At 56.0% G+C, this 18,732-nt stretch overlaps 1 protein-coding gene across 3 annotated transcripts in view; it reads left to right on the forward strand.

The window, feature by feature from the left end:
- The first annotated feature begins 990 nt into the window (after positions 1-990).
- POU2F2 (POU class 2 homeobox 2) overlaps positions 991-18,732 on the forward strand; it is a 36,005-nt gene continuing 18,263 nt past the window's right edge. For 2 of the 3 annotated variants that reach the window (XM_064581576.1, XM_064581577.1), the window contains exons 1-6: positions 1,027-1,071; positions 9,234-9,299; positions 9,402-9,436; positions 9,576-9,632; positions 12,996-13,112; positions 13,357-13,641. In XM_064581576.1, the coding sequence (XP_064437646.1) occupies positions 1,044-1,071; positions 9,234-9,299; positions 9,402-9,436; positions 9,576-9,632; positions 12,996-13,112; positions 13,357-13,641 (588 nt within the window). In that variant the 5' untranslated portion in view covers positions 1,027-1,043. Of the gene's footprint in view, positions 1,072-9,233; positions 9,300-9,401; positions 9,437-9,575; positions 9,633-12,995; positions 13,113-13,356; positions 13,642-18,732 lie in introns of all 3 variants that reach the window. The other variant, XM_064581575.1, reaches the window with a different exon arrangement.

The raw sequence follows: 18,732 nt of genomic DNA on the forward strand, positions 1-18,732 counted from the left end.
TCGGACCGGGCGCGGGCAGGAGGAAGAGGGCAGCGGACTCGGCCGCGCCTTTGTCTGCGCCGCGGTGCGCGGGGAGTCCTGCGCCTTTGTGTGACCCTCGCAGGTGTGCGCGCGGGGGCGGGGGGGGGGGCGGGGAGGGGAGCGGAGGGAGGGGCTTTCTCCTCCGCAGCCGGCCCCGCCCTCCGGCCTATTGGCTGGGTGCTGCCGCCCTCTGGCGGGCGCGGAGGGAAATGCTGGGCCGGGAGCGCAATTCTGAGAAAGGCCTGCGGGCAGTCAGGGGCCCCGGGGCTCCCCTCACCCGAACCGTCTCGGGCGCCCGCATTTGCCCCCTGGCAGACGTCTTGCCACTCTGGGCTAAGGCCCCGCCCCGTCGCCCGCACTGCCACTTCCCACGGGCACCGCTTCCTGTCAGCGGACGGACGCCTCACCTGGGGACAGGTGCGTGGCTGGGTACCTCCGCTCCCACAGCCTTGCAGGACGCCCACCATAAACGTCTCCTCCCGCTCTGCTTCTTGGCTTCATCACTTCTTGGCTCTGGGCCCTCGGAAAGGCCACCTCAGCTCTCTGGCCCTCAGTCTTTTCGTCTGTAAAACGGGGCAAATAGTGATCACCTCAAGAGATGGTGCCTGTCAAGTGCGCCTGTCAAGCCTGGCATTGGGAAAGCCCCCCCCCCCCAAAAAAAACTTCTAGCCAGGGTTTAGTGTTGTTGTTGTTGTCATGGGCCCATCCTCTCTCCCAGACCCACATGCCCTGTTCCAGATGTGTTTGCCTTGGTGGAGGCAGCTGGAGGGCTGGGGCTGCTATTGCAGCACCTCCCAGAGACTCTGCTTATCCTGTGCCCCACTACCCCCACTTCCCCAACACACACATGGTTTGGGGTCCGCCGCCTGCTGAGGTGGGCCTTTGGGCCAGAGTATTTTCCCTTCTGAAGGGGGCGGACACTGTGGTTTCCTCCCTGGGTGACTTCCGGCTGAGAGGGCTTGGCCCCCAGAGAGGGCGGGGAGATGACACAGTTGTTCCCCCAGCCCTGCGGGGCGGGCAGCATGGTTCACTCCAGCATGGGGGCTCCAGGTAAGGGGCCTGGGGCCAGCGCCCTCTGCCTGTCCTGCCCTTCCTCCTTAGCTGTCTCCTCTTACTTGCTTTCACTCTGTACCTCAGCAGCTCCCCCTTTCCCTCCCTGGGTCCGGTCCCCACCCTCAGCTCCTCTTTCCCCTTCCCTTCCACTCCAGACACCTGGGGGCTTCTCATCTCCCCCCTCATCTGTGCTGCAGTGTTCTGGGCTCTGGGGGGGGGTGAGGGAGGACGGAGCCCTGGTGTTGGTAGCAAGCTCTTATATGGAGGATCAGTGGGTGGGCTTCTTGGGTGGGGGCTGCAAAGGGGTGGGAACACTGAATTGCAGGACTTTTCAGTGTGTGAGTTTCTGTGCACATGTGTTTGTGAGTGGTAGTTCTGAGTCCTCCGAGTGTGCCTGTCATGTGTGTGTGGCATTGTGGGCTCGCCTTGGCAATGATCTCTTGGCTCGCCGCCTCACTTCATTTGTCTCAGATGTTACCTCCTCAGGGAGGCCTTCCCTGACCTCCCTGTCTGAACTGGCAACCAGTCCCGCCATTCTCGGTCCCCTTGCCCCTGCTTTGTCTTTCCTTTATGGCATTTATCACCGCCTGAAAATGTATCCTCTGTCAGTTGACCGAGTGGATGTTGGGTGCCAGGCACCATACAAGATGATTTGTATTTGCTGGTTCACTTGGTAAAATGTGTCTATCTGTGCATAATGATAGTCATCTCCCAGCAGTGCTGATGGGAGGGTTGAATGAGATAATGTGTGTAGATGCTTAACACAGTGCCTGGAACACAACAAGCGTCAGTATGTGTGACTGTTTCGTTTGCAGCCTTATAGCAGTGTTGGTGTGTGTCACGTTCGTGAGTGTCTGTGGGGATGAGTCCTGGTTTGGCGTGTGCCATCCTATCTGCATCCCTGGGATCCTTCCACAACATATATTTACTGAGCAGTTCGTGCTGGGTGTTGGAAATACAACTGAAAAAGGGAGTTTCGGGTCCATCCTCCTGGAGTTCCCAGTCGGGGGAGACAGACCTGTTGCCAGACAGTGGAGGAGGCGCGGGTAGAGGGGTCAGGGCTGGGATGCTGGAGACACAGGGAGCCATGGGAGCCCAGAAGACTGGCCCAGTTGAGCCAGTGGGGTGTAAGAGAGGGCTTCCTGGAGGAGGGGACGTCTGTCTGGTCTGAGATGTGAAGGATGAGTGGCTATGACAAGGCAAAGGAGGTGAGGGAGGGGGTTGTGATGGAGGGAAGACTACTTGCAGGATGGCACGTGATTATTTATTGAGGTGACTGTATATGCAACTGTGTATGTGTGAGCACACATAACAGTGTAGACCCGGAGATCCGGGGTACCTGCACCCGCATGCCGTCTGCTCCACCATGGACTCATCCCTGTCTGGGGTTGAATGGGGGCCTCGTACATGCTCAGTACTGAGTTAGACCCCTGACTGGGGATTTCTCACAGAACTGCCCTGCCTGGGAGGCCCACCTGCATTCCCTGCCTGGACATGAATTAATACACTGCATGGTCTTGGGCAGATCACTTGTCCTGCCTGGGCTCAGGCTCCACACCTGTGAACTGGGTTCAGGGTTCCACTCCGGCCGTCTCCCAGGATGAGCTGATTCTGGGTGTGTGAGTGTGCACACGTATGTGTGTATGTCTGTCTGAGGGGCCTGGGTATGTGTGTGTCTGCCTATTTGTGTCAATCTGTGTGTCTGTGAGTGACTCTGGATGTGGATGTGCACATCTGTGTGTATTTGAGTAACTGTGTGTGTGTGTGTGTACGTGTCTCTGTGTATGTCTATCTGAGCGACCTGAGTGTATGTGTGTATGCACACCTGTATCTATCTGTATGTCTGTCTGTGAGTAACTCAGGTGTGAGTGTGTGCGTGTGTATGTGTGTGTCTGAGTGACCTCTGTGTATTGGTGTGTGTGTACATGTACGTCTATTTGTGTGTCTGTGAGGTGAGTGACTCTGGGGTGTGATTTGGCGTGTGTGTGTATCTGAGTGACCTGGGCGTGTGTGTGTGTGTGTGTGTGTGTACGTGTACGTCTATTTGTATGTCTCTGAGGTGAGTGACTCTGGGGTGTGATTTGGCGTGTGTGTGTATCTGAGTGACCTGGGCGTGTGTGTGTGTGTGTGTGTATATGTGTACGTCTATTTGTATGTCTCTGAGGTGAGTGACTCTGGGGTGTGATTTGGCGTGTGTGTGTATCTGAGTGACCTGGGCGTGTGTGTGTGTGTGTGTGTGTGTGTACGTCTATTTGTGTGTCTCTGAGGTGAGTGACTCCGGGGTGTGATTTGGCGTGTGTGTGTATCTGAGTGACCTGGGCGTGTGTGTGTGTGTGTGTGTACGTGTACGTCTATTTGTGTGTCTGTGAGGTGAGTGACTCTGGGGTGTGATTTGGCGTGTGTGTGTATCTGAGTGACCTGGGCGCGCGCGCGCGCGTGTGTGTGTGTACATGTACGTCTATTTGTGTGTCTGTGACTCTGGGGTGTGATTTGGGGTCTGTGTGCGTGTGTCAGTGCAGGTGTGCACGCACATGTCTGGGTGTGTGCTTTGCCTGCCTACCCCTGTCATTGCGTCTGGGCGTATGCCTTCTCCGCAACTGTTCCTGCCTGAGGTCTGTGCGCACCTGTCCCTGTGTGCGTTTGCGGGTCTCCGTCCTCGTCTGGGCCCTGCCTGGCTGAGGCTGTGGTGTGTGTGCGAAGTGGCAGCCCTTACCTGTTGCCAACACAGCTGTGGGCCACCCTCTCTTGTTGTGTCTGCTGCCTCTCTCTCCATCCCTCCCTCCTGACAGCTCAGAAGTGTTCACTCCCTTGAGGCCCCCTGGGGACAGATGTGGCGCGGTGGGGGTGTGAGGTGCTGCTCCTAGGGAGGCAGGGACCGGGCCAGCTGGGCCCACAGAGGTTCCCGGCAGTGCGAACACTGCCCACAGGGGCTCCCAAGCCGCAGCCTTGAGTGAAGCCGGCCCTGAAGGCAGGAGACCCAGGGGACAGGCCAAGAGGGGCCAGGAGGGGTGAGGGGCAGCCCTTGGGCCCTCTATATTTAGCCCCGTTTTCGGTAAGTGCTAACGAGAAGCTGGCCCAAGTCTGCTAAAACCGGCTGGGGGAAATGCAGAGGAGAAGTGAAAGTCCGGGGAGGGAGGGGCGAGGGAGGGGTGGGGAGGGCGGAGGGGACCCAGAGTCCCAGGCCTGAGGCAGTGGGGCAAGCGAGTGTGACCCCAAGGGTGTGGGTAGCCCTGGGTGTGTCTGACTCCAGGATGGTGGGATTCAAGGGGCCCGGTAGAATTCTGCATTGCTTGTTCCTGCCTGGCCCTCTAAAGAGTTATACACTACCTGGAATGGGAGAAGGGAGGGGTGACTGTGGTCATATAACCGAGCAGCCTTTCTGTGTGAACGAGGCCTTGAGATGAGCTTCGGAAAGCGCCAGGGAGCTGGAGCATATTAGATCACCTGGTGGGGGTAGGGGTGGGGGCTTTTCAAAATCCAGATATCCAGGTCTTCCCTTGTCCCATTGAAAGCAGAGTGTCTGGGGACACCTGGGTGGCTCAGTCGGTTAAGCGTCTGCCTTCGGCTCAGGTCATGATCCCAGGGTCCTGGGATCGAGTCCCGCATCGGGCTCTCTGCTCCGCGGGGAGCCTGCTTCTCCCTCTGCCTCTGTCTCTCATGAATAAATAAATAAAATCTTAAAAAAAAAAAAAAAAAAAGAAAGCAGAGTGTCTGGGTGGGAATAGGTGTCAGTGTTTCTCTAGAGTCAAGAGAGAGGGGCCTGGGCCAAGGCCGACAGCCTGCAGAACGGGCGCCTCAGCAGGCCTCTTAAGGGGATTGTCAACACCCTTAGATGTTAAGGCATCATTTGGCTTTGGATCTGTGGTGGAAATGGAGTCCCCTCTTCATCCTTGGTGGGGATGATATGATGACACCCTTTTTTCAGATTGGGTTCTGATGGGGGCAGGAGGAAAGAAAAACAAGACAGGCTTGGGCAAAGGGCAACACTGGCCATTTTGCTGTCAACCCAGCCAAATGCTGCAGGGGTGCCTGGGCTGTGTGCGAGTCGGGGTGGGGGGAAGAATTAGGGAGAACAAGGGAAACAGTGGTGGAGATTTCCTCTCATGCCACCTTTGCCTCCTCAGCCACTGTCCCTGCAGAAATTACTTTAAAGGTTTAGGTTGGAGTTGCTTGGGGATTGGGGCTCAAGGTCAAGGTGGCGGGTAGCAGCAGGGAGAGAGGCTTGTCTGGGACAAGATTGGGTCCTGGTCTGTTAGAGATTCTTGCATGCATTCATTCATTCCAAAGACACAGTCCCAGCCAGGGCTGTTGGGCTCTAAGGAGCTCACAGTCTGGGGCAGGGGGAATCCATTGCCCAGGGGGTCAGGGTGTGTTAGGGGGCAGAGGCAGGGGGTTCCCAGATGAGAGAGACACTAACCACCTGAGGAGTCAGGGAGGACTTCACAGAGGAGGTGATGTATGAGCTGGGACCTTCAAAAGGAGCAGGAGTTTGCTAATCGAGAAGAAGAGGTCGCCAGGTAGGGAGAAGAGCAGAGGCTAAGGCCTGGAGGGAGGAGGGAGATCAGAGCCTCAGGGCACCCTTGTGCACTCAACCCACACGTCCTGGGCTGGGCAGTGTTGGGGACCCCAAGATGAGTCAGACCTGCCCTCAAGGGGTCCTAGTCTGACGGGGAAGACGTACTGGGGCCCAGACGGCTACAGCCAGGGGAGAGGGCCGGGCCAGCAGGAGCTGGGGTGGAGGGAGCCGCCGTCATAGAGGACAGAGCCTGTGCTGGGGCCTGAAGGATGAGTAGGAGGTCGCCAGGCAGAGAGAGTGGGGGACAACCTTCCAGGCGGAGGGAGAGAGACAGCAAGACCGAGGCAGGAACGAGTAGAGAGAGAGCCGCAGGGAGGGACGTTCAGCCAACATTTAACACCTACTCTTCTGAGCTGGGGGACACCAGAGGGCCAGCAGTGAGTCAGAGCAGGCCTGCTCCCTGGTCTGGTGGGAAAGGACAGGGACACAGAAGGCCACGGCCCTGTGGGCTCAGGGCTAGGACAGTGAGAGGGCAGGGCCGTGGGAGGCTGTATTATTTTCCCAGGGCTGCCGTCATGGACTACTGTACGCTGGGTGGCTTAAACAACAGAAATTAATTTTCCTGAAATTTGGAAGCTAGAAGTCCAAGGTCAAGGTGGCAGTGGGGGTGGTTTCTTCGGAGGTCTCTCTCCTCGGCTTGGGAGGGCTGACTTCGCCCTGTGTCTTCACATGGGCTTCTTTCTGTGTGTCTATGTCGTCCCAGTTTCCTCCTCTTATGAGGACACCAGTCATATTGGATTAAGGCCCACCCTAATGGTCTCATTTAACTTGGTTACCTCTTTAAAAACCCTATCTGGGCTTTTCTTGGGGAGATGGGGAGCTGTGGAAAGGTTCACGGCCAGGTTGTGGGAAGGATCTCCCTGGGGCTAGATGGACACTGGCTGGGAGGAGGGGGCCGGCGAGGGGGTTGGAGCAGGGGTCTCAGCGATGCTAGGAGGGGTGGGAGGCAGGATCCCACTAGCATCAGCAGTTGCCCGGAGCTGGGCCAAGTTCTGGGCCATTTAGAGGCAGGATTAGGCAGGACTCCTGCCTTTGATGTCCCAGAGTCAGGAGTGTGGTCTCTTACCTGGGACTAGGACCTGGGTCCTTCTCCTGTGCCTCAGATGATCATTAGCCACTCACCACCATCCTAGTGCCTAGAAGCAGGGCCTGAGCTCCCATAGCATCCTGGGCCCCTGCTCCCCACACCACCCTCACCAGCCTATGCCTTAATAGTACCGTATCCTGGCTTTTTTTTTTTTTTTAGCTTTTAAGTTTTTTCTTTTTTTATGTGAAAACATACCTACAGTAAATGCTCAGATTTTAAGGGTGCAGCTTGATGCATTTTTCCCTATGTATAGAACCACATAACCACCAAACAGATGACAATACCAAACATTTCCAACCCCCTACAGGCCTCCTCACGCTCATTCCCCGTCAGCAACCCCCAGACGTTACCCATAATCTGACCTTGGCCATCTGATATCATCTTGCCTGTTTCTGAGCTTCCTGTAATTGGAATCCTACTGTCTGTCCGCTTTTGTGTCTGATGTCTTTCCCTTGGTGTCGTGCCTGCAAGATTCAGTGGTGCGTGTGATGCAGGAGTTTCTTCCTTTTCTTGCTGTGGGGCGTTTCATTGTATGGACATACCACATTGTGTCCATCCTCTGATAGGCCCTTGACTTGTTCCCAGTTTGGGGAAGGGGCTGCTGTGTGCCCATGGGCTTGGGGGGCAGGATGCTCCTCTGTCTCCCCACGGTGCTCGGGAGTGGATGTGCTGGGTTCTAGGGAGGGGGAACCTCGTCAGTTTTCCTGACTTGTGCTTATATCGATTTACACTCCCACGAGCAGTGCGTGACCTGGCTTTTTAATCAAGAATTTTAAACCAGAGCGGCGTTTCATGTCGAGTAACCCTTGATTGCAAAATTCCTGGACATTTTTTTTTTTTTCCAGTTCCTGAGGACATCCTAGCTCTCGTTAGCTGGCCTTCTTTCAATATCTTGGGTGCGGAACGCGCTTGAATTGGACAGCCCCCCCCCTTTTTTTTTTTTTTTAAGATTTTATTTATTTGAGAGAGAGAGAATGAGAGACAGAGAGCATGAGAGAAAGGAGGGTCAGAGGGAGAAGCAGATTCCTTGCTGAGCAGGGAGCCTGATGTGGGACTCGATCCCGGGACTCCAGGATCATGACCTGAGCCGAAGGCAGTCGCTTAACCAACTGAGCCACCCAGGCGCCCCTTGGACAGCCCCTTTGATAGGGCATCGTGGTTTAGGCAGGGATGTGGAGTGAGTGGTGGGGGAGACCTTGGGGTCAGAGTCAGGGTCACGAGTAAGGTCTGAGGCCAAGCTGGGAGTCAAGGTCAGATGAAGGACTTGTACCATCTGGGTGGGAGTTGGGATTCAGGGTAGGTAAGGGGACTGAGAATGGATAGGGAAGAAGCCTAGGTTTGTGTGGGGTCTAGGACCAGAAAGGTTTGGGTTCGAGTCGGCGTCAGTCAGGGTGAACTTGAGTAGGGGTGACAGCTGGAGATGAGGTGGGTGGAAGTCACAGCAGGGGGCCCACTAGACCATAGCAGTCCTGATGAGAAGCGGGAACTCTGGAGTCATGAAGACAGGTGTCCAACTGGGGCACTTCTGCTGTCTCACTGTGCACTTGGGCCCTCAGTTTCTTCCTCTGTAAAATGGGGGTAATATTAGCACCAACTGCTACTGTGAGCTCTGAATCATACTTAACACTGTGCTCGGCACTGGTAAGTGCTCACCTTTCCCTCCTCAGCATCACAGTGTTGTGAGGGAAGAGCAATGCTTTGTGGCCCCAGGGCCAGCTTGCTGTTTGCCCCCTCCCCTCATGTCCTGGGTTTATGGGAAGATAGCAGGGGATTGCATTTGTAGGCTGGGGCACCCGGCTTGGATCTGGGCGTGCAGTGGGGATTCAAGGCTTAAGTCCCGGTTGAGGCCTAGGAGTAAGTCCGAGGACCTGGTCAGGGGTAGAGCCGGGTGGTGTTGGAGTCGGAGTTCCAAGTGGCGAGTGGGGCTGCCGGGCCTGTGAGCTGAATGTGAGAAAGGAGGCCGGGAAGCCAAGTGGGGGTCAGGTGTGGACAGGAACATTGTGGGCTGGGGGAGGCGCAGAGGGCGCCAAATCCCACGCAGAGTTCAGAAGACTCACTCCTTTGGGGATGCTGCAGCCCTTCACACCCCCAGGCCCCACTCAGAGTGGAAAACATGTCTCACCCGAAACCTGGTGAGGCAGGACGGGCACGCCTCGGGAGGAGGCCTGAGGCTGACTCGCTCCTGTGGAACATCACCCACCTCCTCCTGGGCACCGAAGCCTTCTCACGACCACCGGCTACCTCCCACCCTGCCCCAGGGCCTCACGGGAGGTGGCCCTCCCCGTGCCACCTTCTGCAGGGCTGAAAAGGATCCCTTTCTTGTCCTGCCAGAGGAGGGCAAAGGCCCAGTAAGGAGGGCATGTCTCCTGGAAAGAGGCACTTACAAGGTGGCAGGGAGTGCAGGGGATTTGGAGAGAGGCTAGGGTGGTGCTGGAGGAGGGCCCAAGAGCCCCCCAGGCTTCCCTCACCCCACTTACATCCTTCTTTTGTCCCCAGAAATAAGAATGTCTAAGCCCCTGGAGGCCGAGAAGCAAGGTCTGGACTCCCCATCAGAGCACACAGGTGGGTGGGGAGGGGAGCAGGGAGGGCAGGGGGCCTGTGGGGGGGGGAGCTGAGGGGCTGTGGGGGCACAGGTGACAACTCACTCTTTCCCTCTCGTTGCAGACACTGAAAGAAATGGACCAGACACTAACCATCAGGTCAGGAGGGAGTAGATGAGCAGGAGGGGTTGGGAGGGGCAGAAGGGAACAGAGGGGGGCCCCTGTGGGGGAGGGGCATGGTGTCAAAGGCTGCTTCACCTCACTCTTCCCATTCCCCACCCCAACTTTTTCTTCCCAGAACCCCCAGAATAAGACCTCCCCGTTCTCCGTGTCCCCAACTGGCCCCAGCACCAAGGTAAGAACCTATCAGAACGGCCAGGGCAGGGGAACGAGGAGGGTGTCCTGTGATGGGTTAGCGTCTGGGAGAGGGTCCTGCACATCTTTGTGGGCCCAGGGCCTGAAGGGGGGGCACGGAGCCCCGACACCTTGGTGACAAGACTCCTCCCGCCCCTTCTCACACTCAGGCTCCCGCCCCAGGCCTGTGACTCACCCAGGCTCCTTCCCCTTCCCTGGGGGGTGGGGGTGGCCAGGGAAATCCCCCCCAGAGCCCCAGGGCGATGAACAACAGGAAGCTGAGGGCCCCGCCCCCATCCCAACTTCCCTGACAGGGGCCTACCCTACCCCCAGCCCCCCAACACACACACTCAGGGGCCAGCCAGTAGAGGGGGGTATGGGATGGGAGGCAGACTCAGGAAGGATGGCTGAGGTTGATGGGGAGGCTGGAAGTGGCCAGACAGAACAAATCCCTAATCCAGATGGGGCCCTGCCTGTTTCTGGGCACTGCTGGGCTTCCTGAGGTGTCTGGGGCCCAGGGCTCCATTCTCCAGCCTGGTAGGGGCAGCCACAGGCCCAGAGGCCTGAAAGCAGCATGGAGGGCAGGGGCAGAGGGGTCCTCTGCAAGGGATGGGGTTGGGGGCTGGGAACTACTCCGTGACCTTGGGAAAATCACTCCCCTCCGCCCCCCACCGCCCCACCACTGCTGGGCTTCTCGGTTTCCTCTTCTCTAACATGGGGGGCTGTCAGATCCGATGGCCTCTGAGGTGCCCTGATGCAGCTTAGTGGGTGGGTATCTTGTGCTGAGTGAGTTGGCCAGGGCCCAGGGGAGGAGGGCTCTGGCTCTGGCCTCCTTCCCTCTGATCTTAGGCGCAGTTCTGGCCTTAGCCCTCGGAGCAGAGCGCGTGCCCACCGTCCTGACCCTTTCCCTCCTCAGCTGTGTCTTTGCAGCCCCTCCCAGCCCCACGGCAGCCTTGCTTCTCTGTGGGGAAACCAGGGGAGCCCTGCAAAGGAAGGGTCCTTGCCGCCCTTCCCTGGCCTGGACCCCGGTTCCTCGGGAAAACCGGAGGCAGAGAGGGCGTTGGCCTCTGACTCCGGGCCTCTGTCCACACCTCGTCCTGTTTGAGGGCAGCCTCTGCTTTCCCCAACTGCAGTGATTCATGTGCTCCCGTCACAATTTCAGACACATCCACACACCACCGTGTACAATTACTTACGTCACAGTCGTGTTAATTGGCTTCAGTTTTAAAAACATTTTATTTCGGAAAATGTGAAGCAGATACAAAAGGAGAAGAAAAAGAGTATCATGAAAATAAGCCCCCAGGTACCCATCCATCAGCTTCAACAATTTTCAGCTCGTGAACTGGCTTGCTTTTTCAGCAGCTCAAATAACGTGTTTTTTAAATGGAAATTTCATGAATGGAAAACCAGCATCTCTTGCCATGGAAATAAATACAATGGTTATTTTTTTTAAGTAATCTCCATGCTCAACGTGGGGCTCGATCTCACGACCCCGAGATCAAGCATCTGTGCTGTACCGACTGAGCCAGCCGGGTGCCCCAACACAGTGATTATTAAAATGTACCCAGAGACTCTTGCCTGCTGACGGGTCTAAGCCTGAGGCCTTTCCTTCATTCATTAGAAAGGGAGATGAGCAGTGTTGGGGGTGAGGCATTAGAACTATCCTAGCACCTAATGGAGGCTTTCTCAAGAGAACCAGAAGGAATGAAAGAAATCTGAAAGAGGACTAGTATCCTCACCATGTTGGTTGTTTTTTGTTTTTTAACTTTTAATTGGAATGTGACACACGCAGAGATCCTCAGTGGGTTTTCACAAACTGAACACCCATGTTGCCCACACCGGGTCAAGAGGCAGAACACAGCCAGACTTCCAGGGGCCCTCGAGTCCCCACCAGGGGATGCTGCATCCCTGCACCTCGTAAACTTTCTGACATTTGTCTCCATTCCCTGGGCCATGCCACTCACCCTCTGTGATCTGGCCTTTTCCAGGCCTCTGTTCATCTCACTCTGAATTCCAAATGCCACACCCCCCTGCCAAGCTGCTGTGTCACCTTGCACAAGTCACTTTCCCTCTCTGGATCCCCTTTTGCAAAATGGTGCTGGGACATCGGACTGAAGGATTAGGGATCATCCTTCAGCCCAGTGTCCCCTCTGGGCCCGAGAGTGTGATTCTGCAAGCCATGCCTCCCCCAACCCCACATGTCCTTTACTAGCCGACCTCTCAGGCAAGCCAACCGTGGTCTGGCCTTTCTGTCTAGGAGAGGAGGAAGGCCAGGACTGCTCTATGCTGGTCTGTCCTATGTATTTGATGCGAGGTGCATCTACATCCTGCACAGAGATATGAGGAGGGGCTCAAGGGACTTCTGGGGTGGAGGCTGAAAGCTGGCAGCATCTGGGCCACATCTGGCCTGTGTATGTGCTTGGCTGGTCCTGCCAGCGTTTTGGCGCTTTTTTTTTTTTTTTTAGGTTGTTTTGGGTTTTGCTTTAGATTTTGAAATGAATGGTTGGTGGGAGCAGAGGAGGAGCTGGGCAAGCTTCCCCTCCAGGAGGGCTGCACATGCCGCCAGCCCACCTCATCCTCGTCTGCCCACGCCACCTGTTCGCACTGTCTGCCTCTTTCCATACTCATTTGAATTCCGATCCAGGTTCCAAGTCGGTGGTTTTTTTTTTTTCATAACCTAAGACCCGTTCTTCCAATGAAGTCCTACTTCATTAATGAGAGATGCACCTCTGGCTAAAGCAGATGAGGGAGGGGCACCTGGGTGGCTCAGTTGTTAAGTATCTGCCTTCAGCTCAGGTCATGATCCCAGTGTCCTGGGATCGAGCCCCACATCAGCTCCCTTCTCGGTGGGAAGCCTGCTTCTCCCTCTCCCACTCCCCCTGCTTGTGTTTCCTCTCTCTGTCTCCCTCTGTCAAACAAATAAATAAATAAAATCTTTTTAAATAAATAAATAAATAAATAAATAAATAAATAAATAAATAAATAAAGCAGATAAGGGATGGGAACCCAGAACGCTATTCTTTGATGCCCCAAGTCCTCTGCTGGCAAATTCCCCATTTTACAGATGGGGAAACTGACCCCCACCCCCCAGAGGGGAAAACTGCTCTCCAAAGGTGCCTCTCTCCTGTTTGGTGCAGGGGTGTGTGTTAGCCCTCCTGATTGTTGAGGAGCCTGAGGCCAGAGGCGGGACTTAAGATCCCCAGCCGGTAGGCAGGGCCTTGCCTCTACACCCCAGCCTACTCCTCATGTGCTGGCCCGAGGCTGCCGTTGCCACACATGCCCTCTCTTTGGTTCACAGGTGGGCATTCTCTCTGGCCTCCACTTAACATTCTGGGGTCCCGGACCCTGCCTCTCTCCCCCCCAGATCAAGGCTGAAGACCCCAGTGGCGACTCAGCCCCAGCAGCACCCCCACCCCCCCAGCTGGCTCAGCCGCATCTGCCCCAGGCCCAACTCATGTTGACGGGCAGCCAGCTAGCCGGGGTAAGTACTCGGGGAAGGACAGGGAACGTGGGCCTCGACCAGCCGCCTCCCATCTGTTACAGGACCCGTGGCAGGGGGTGTCCCGCCAGGGCCACCACCACACTCTCACGCCCTCCTCCTGCCCTCCTCAGGCCTCCTGGAGGACTTGCCCCCTAACCTGCTTGGCTCGGGCACTAACCCCTCTCTGCCTTCTCTGCTCCCCCGCCCCCGCCCCTCCTCTGGCCCTGCTGCCCGCACCCCACAGCTCACAGCACTGATGCCAGCTCAGCAGCAGCTCCTCCTGCAGCAAGCCCAGGCCCAGCTCCTGGCCGCCGCCGTGCAACAATCCAGTGCCGCTGCCGCCGCCGCCGCTGCCTCCTCCTCCTCCTCCTCCTCCTCCTCCTCCTCCTCTGCCTCCTCTGCCTCCTCCTCGACCTCGCAGCCCCCAGCCTCCTCTGGGGGTGGCGACCTGCCACCTCCACAGCCTGCCAGCCAGCCCCCCGGGACCCCACAGCTCACCCTCTCCCAGCCCATCCAGCTCACAGCACAGGTAAGGGCAGCCCTGGGGGGCAGGCAGCACAGGGCCCACGGAAGCACGGTGTGCAGGGGGCTGACCGGTCTGCGTGGACTCTTCTGAAGGCCGGTCATGTGCCAGGGAGCCACGGGGGATGCTGCCACCCGTGTCTCAGTGGGGTAAATCGACGCTCAGAGGGAGGACGTCCTCCATGTGATGGCATGCCTGGCTAAGCGCTTTCTGTGTATCTCACTGAGGGCTCCCAGCCACCTGGGAGGTTGGCCCATTATCCTCAGTTTCTGGCTGAGGAAACGAGGAGTCACCTCCGTGGAATGGTGCCTATGTGGGCCCAGAAGGAAAGGCTGAGACTCTGAGCCAGCACCCTATAATGTGTGCTCTGGCGTATCCAGTGAGAGATGCTCTTTCAGAAAAGGGGCCCGTGGCCGCTGGGTCAGGGAATGCTGCATCCGCTCTGGCCATTCTGGAGACTATTGGCATATACTGAATCATGAGTTCGTGGCTGTATTCATTTCCCGGGGTGCCATGACAAAGCCCCACAAACTGGGTGGCTCTAGGGAGAATCTCTCTCTGCTTCTTCTAGCTTCTGGTAGTGCCGGAAATCTTTAGCATTCTTTTAGCTGGATCGCTCCAATCTCTGCCTCCTTGGTCATAGGGCCATCTTCTGTCTGTGCCTGTCTGTCTCTGCATTCACATTTTCCCTTCTTATTATAAGGACACCAGTTGTTGGATTAGGGCCGGCCCTAATGACCTCATTTAACTTGATTACATCTGCAAAGACCATGTTTCCAAATATGCTTGTATTTACAGGCACCAGGGGTTAGGACTTCCGACAAATCTTTTTGGGAGACCCAGTTCAACCCAAGATAGTAGCCCACAAATTTCCTGTAAGGATAGTTTGTGGAACAGAGTAGGTAGAACAGAGCATCCCCTCCTGATGGGCCTGCTCTCTCCACCCGCACTTTTCCCTGTCACCCACTTGTGCTATCTCACTGGGTTCCATAAGCATTTGAGTCTGTGGCCCATGTTCCAGCGCAGTGAAGGTCCTGAGAAGTCCTGCAGCAAGGAACCTTGTTTAACTTCCCTTAACCCTGTGTTTCCCACAATGACTGCTCTTTGGATCGCTTTTCTTTCTCTCTATCCACCGCCTTCCATGGAACCCCGGGGGCAGACACTGTCTACACAGAGAAGGTGTCCAGCACCCACAGTTTGTTCCTTGACAGAGTTCAGCTTCCGATGGGCCCATTCCACTACTGACCAGCGCTTCCACTGAAGACTGTCCTTAACGCTGAGCTGGGTCTGCCTCCTTAGAGCTTCCCACTTCTGGGCCTGCTTCTGCGGAGACACACAGAGCAATCTGTGGCCACTGCTCTGTGATGGCTCTTCCAGACTTAGCCCCTGGTGCCTGGCTCACCACGGTAACTGTAACTAGAGTCTGGCAGGTGCTGCCTTTGTAGCAGGCACTTTGCTAACGGTGACCTCCTAGAGTCCACAAATCCTCATCCCTGGCGAGGTCACCCCAAGGGGCAGAGCGGCCTGGGAGTCAGGGCTCAGACCACATAATCTGGGGCTGCTGCCTGTAGCCATCCTTCCCACCTCCCCCCGCCCACCGCCCCCCAGAGATCCCAGCAGCAGGGGGGCGCCTCTCAGCACATACAGCTCTCCATGGAGCAACCCCAACGCTCAGGGCTCCTCCCTCCCCCAGGTCTCAAGTATCCCTGCCCCTGCCCCTGTTCTCCTGTCTGCCTGGAAGTCGGCTCCCTCCCTTTACCTGGACGGCTTCTTTTCAGCCTTTAAGCCTCAGCTTGGGAGTCCACGCCTCCAGGATGTCTTCCAAGACTTCCCTCCCTCCAGCTGGTTTGATTTCCTGCCTCCTGCATTCTCCCGAGGCCCCCAGCCCTTTTCCTTTGCTTCTGGCCCTAATCACCAGTACTGGGTCCAAATATGCCTGAGGAAGTGTCTGTGGAAGGGACAAAGACTCCAGGGAGGGAGCAGGGACAGAGCAGCCTCGTGCAGACCAGCAGCAGGCATTCCTTCTGTTCATACACTCCTAGAACCACCTCCTCCAAGCTCCCTGCCACCTGCTGTCCCGCCCATACTCTGATTCTCAAGGCCTCCTCCAACCCCTTCCTCTCACTCCCCCGTCCCCAGCTCCGATCTGCTCGGGTCTGCCTTTTGCAACTGCAAAGCTGGGCCAAGGTTGTTTTCTGGGAGTTCTGTCACCCTGTGACCTCATTTCCCTGACAAATGTTTATCCCGTACCACCAAGAGCTGTAGGCACTGTGCCGACCAGCTGCCGTGGGTACCACAGTCCTCCTGCCTTAGCTGCCCACTGCAGCTCCAGCTGTCTCACCCCTGGGCTTGACCCCTCCCTCTTCCTCAGCCCCTGTCCCGTTCCCACCCATCTGCTTCCCATGCCCACTCCGCTCTGTCCCGTGGTCATTTTAGACATTTCCCGGCCTCCCGTGTGTCAGGCCCTGGTGGGAAGCTAAAGGCTTAGGAATGACTCAGACCCTTCCTTGCCCCCTCAGGGTTCCCAGTCTTCTAGGGAAACAGACACACCAACGAACCACTAAGAAATGTTTTACTTGAACAATACTAAGAAAGTCAAAAACACCCCTAGCCCTATCATTTTAAAAATTACATAAAGTACTAAGGGAAAGTCCCCCATCTGTCCCTCGAATGCCAGCTTCCAAAGTAATGTCAGTTAAACCGTTTGGCAGGAACCTTCCCTGCATTTTCCTAACTCGTATAGAGAAAGGGATGATTATAACACACTTCTATAATTTGTGTGTCCAGCACTCAGCACGGTGCTTTCCACCAAGGGGGCCACGTGGATATTTACTGAATCAATGAGGGATGCAGCTTTTCAATCAAGGGTAGGGAAGACATCTCTCCGGGGGAGTAATTCAGAATGTCTGGGGTAGGGGTAGGCATTGATTGAAAATTTACATTAACCGTTAAAACATCATTTTGTATTTGGAGAGAGAAAAAAAAATCCCTATTTTCATAATATGACCATGGCATATAAAGCTTGACAAAATCTTTTAGGCGGGCAGGACCTAGTGAGTACAGTTTTCCCAGAGAAACCTATTGGATGTGGTGGGAGTGTGGGAGAAGACAGGTGACCTGTGTCTGAGGGAATCAGAGAAGGCTTCCTGGAGGAGGTGGGATCTGACCTGAGCAGGGACAAGTAGGAGTTTACTGGGTATACAAAGTGGAGAAAGCTGTTCCAGGCATGGAGCATAATGTGAGAGAGCACAGTGGGCTCTGGAAGTGGGGGGTTGGGGGCCAGCAGTGGAAGACAGAGCAGGATGGGCTAGGAGGGGTGGCGGCTGGACCAAACTCCACGCCAGGTGGCTGAAGAAGGAAAGGGGATATTTGGCTCAGATCACTGAAGAGGCCCATCCTGGAACATGGGGCCTGGCCCCAGGGGTCTGTCTCTTTTTTCATTCTGAGGCAGGCAAAATAGGTGCCTGCCCGCTTCGACTTGCAGTCACTTGTACCCGGGGACATAAAACCCTCCCACAGGCCAGGGTTGAGTTAATGTCCTCAACCCCTGAGAAGGTAGGGTCAGCCCCCCTGGACCATGTGACCTGAGAATGGGGGAGGGCAAGTCCCCAAGAGGAAGAGGTGGATGCTTGAGGAAGGGGCAGTGGGTGCCAGGTCAGCCACACCTGGAGGTGTGGCACATTGTCAATGTGCCCACAGGCCCTGGAGTCCAGGAGCCAGGCCGGGGCATCCCAGTCGCCCCACAACTGCGGGATTGGGGTCTTTTGTTGCTCATCTATCCTGGCATTTTAACATGAAGCAGTAGCATGGGATATAACACAGAATGTGCAGAGGTAGTTTTTGCTCCCTGTTGGGTGGGTCTTGGTTTGTGGGTGTTCTGCCCCAATCGCTGGGACTTCCTGGGCTCCGTGTGGCAGGGTCACCTTTGGGGGAGGAGGCACATAGAAGAACCCCTGTTAGAGACAGGCCACCTGTGCCCATACCACCTGCCCCCCCCAAACTTTAGGGCTTCCTCTAGTGAAATGACTAGGATAACATAGTCATTCATCCAGCCCTTATTGAGCACCTTGTATATGCCAGGTGCCCATTCATGGCCCCGAGGGAATAGCTGTGAATGAGGCAGAGGTGGCTGCCCTTGAGGACCTCATGTTCTAGTGGGGAGACAGACAGTAAACAAGTAAACAAACGAACAAGACTGTTATAGAGTGAGTGTCCTGAAGAAAATGAAATAGGCTGGTGTCTTCCAGGGAGGTGGTTAGGAAAAGTTTCACTGAGGAGGTGGCCTTTGAGAGCTGAGGCCTGAATGAGTCAGTCATGAAGAAGCCAGGGCGAGAACTGAGGAAAAGGCAACAGCAAGTGCAAAGGTCCTGAGGTGGAAGGCAGCTTGACATCAGGGCACAGAGAAAAGTGGTATGTCTGGAGCAGAGCAAGTTAGCAGGAGACAAGAGGTGAGGGGTCTTCTAGGACAGATTAAGGGGTTTGGAATGAATGCCAGATATGATGGGAAGCTGTTGGGGGGTTATTAAACAGATGAGTGGCATGAGCCAACTGACCCTTTACAAAGCACCCTCCAGATGCCATGGGGAGAATGGACTGTGGGGGACCAGAGTAGAAGCAAGGGGCCCAGTGGGAAATGCTCGCAGGCATCCAGGCGGGGAGGTGAAGGTGATGGTGGGGGTCTAGAATGCTATTTTATATGGATAGGGTAGATCAAGGATGACTCCTAGAATTTTGGCTTCAGCAACCGGAGAGTGGTGAGGTGATTTCCTGAGTTGGGGAAGACGGGGGGGCACAGGGTGTTTTGGAGGGCAGGAGTAGGGAAGCAGGAGTTTCCCTTTGGACATGGCAGGGGATAAAGAGTCTATTCACCATCCAAGTGGAGACATCAAATAGGCAGACGGGCATATGAGGCTGGAGCTCAGTGGGGAGGCTGGCTGGACACTGGCAGTTATGAGTTGTCAGGCAGAGGACGGGGCTCCCGCCCTTGAGAGCTTGTGCTTGAGGGGTGTGACAGCAGGGGAGTGACAGGAGGGTACAGGGGCAGCAGATGCTTGTGCTGGGGGAGTATGTTGTGATTTCCCAAACACCTTATAGATA

Source organism: Mirounga angustirostris, unplaced genomic scaffold, assembly GCF_029215605.1.
Source record: "Mirounga angustirostris isolate CCGP_5_RB_7025 unplaced genomic scaffold, mMirAng1.0.hap1 SCAF_16, whole genome shotgun sequence".
In the NCBI taxonomy this organism is placed as follows: domain Eukaryota; kingdom Metazoa; phylum Chordata; class Mammalia; order Carnivora; family Phocidae; genus Mirounga; species Mirounga angustirostris.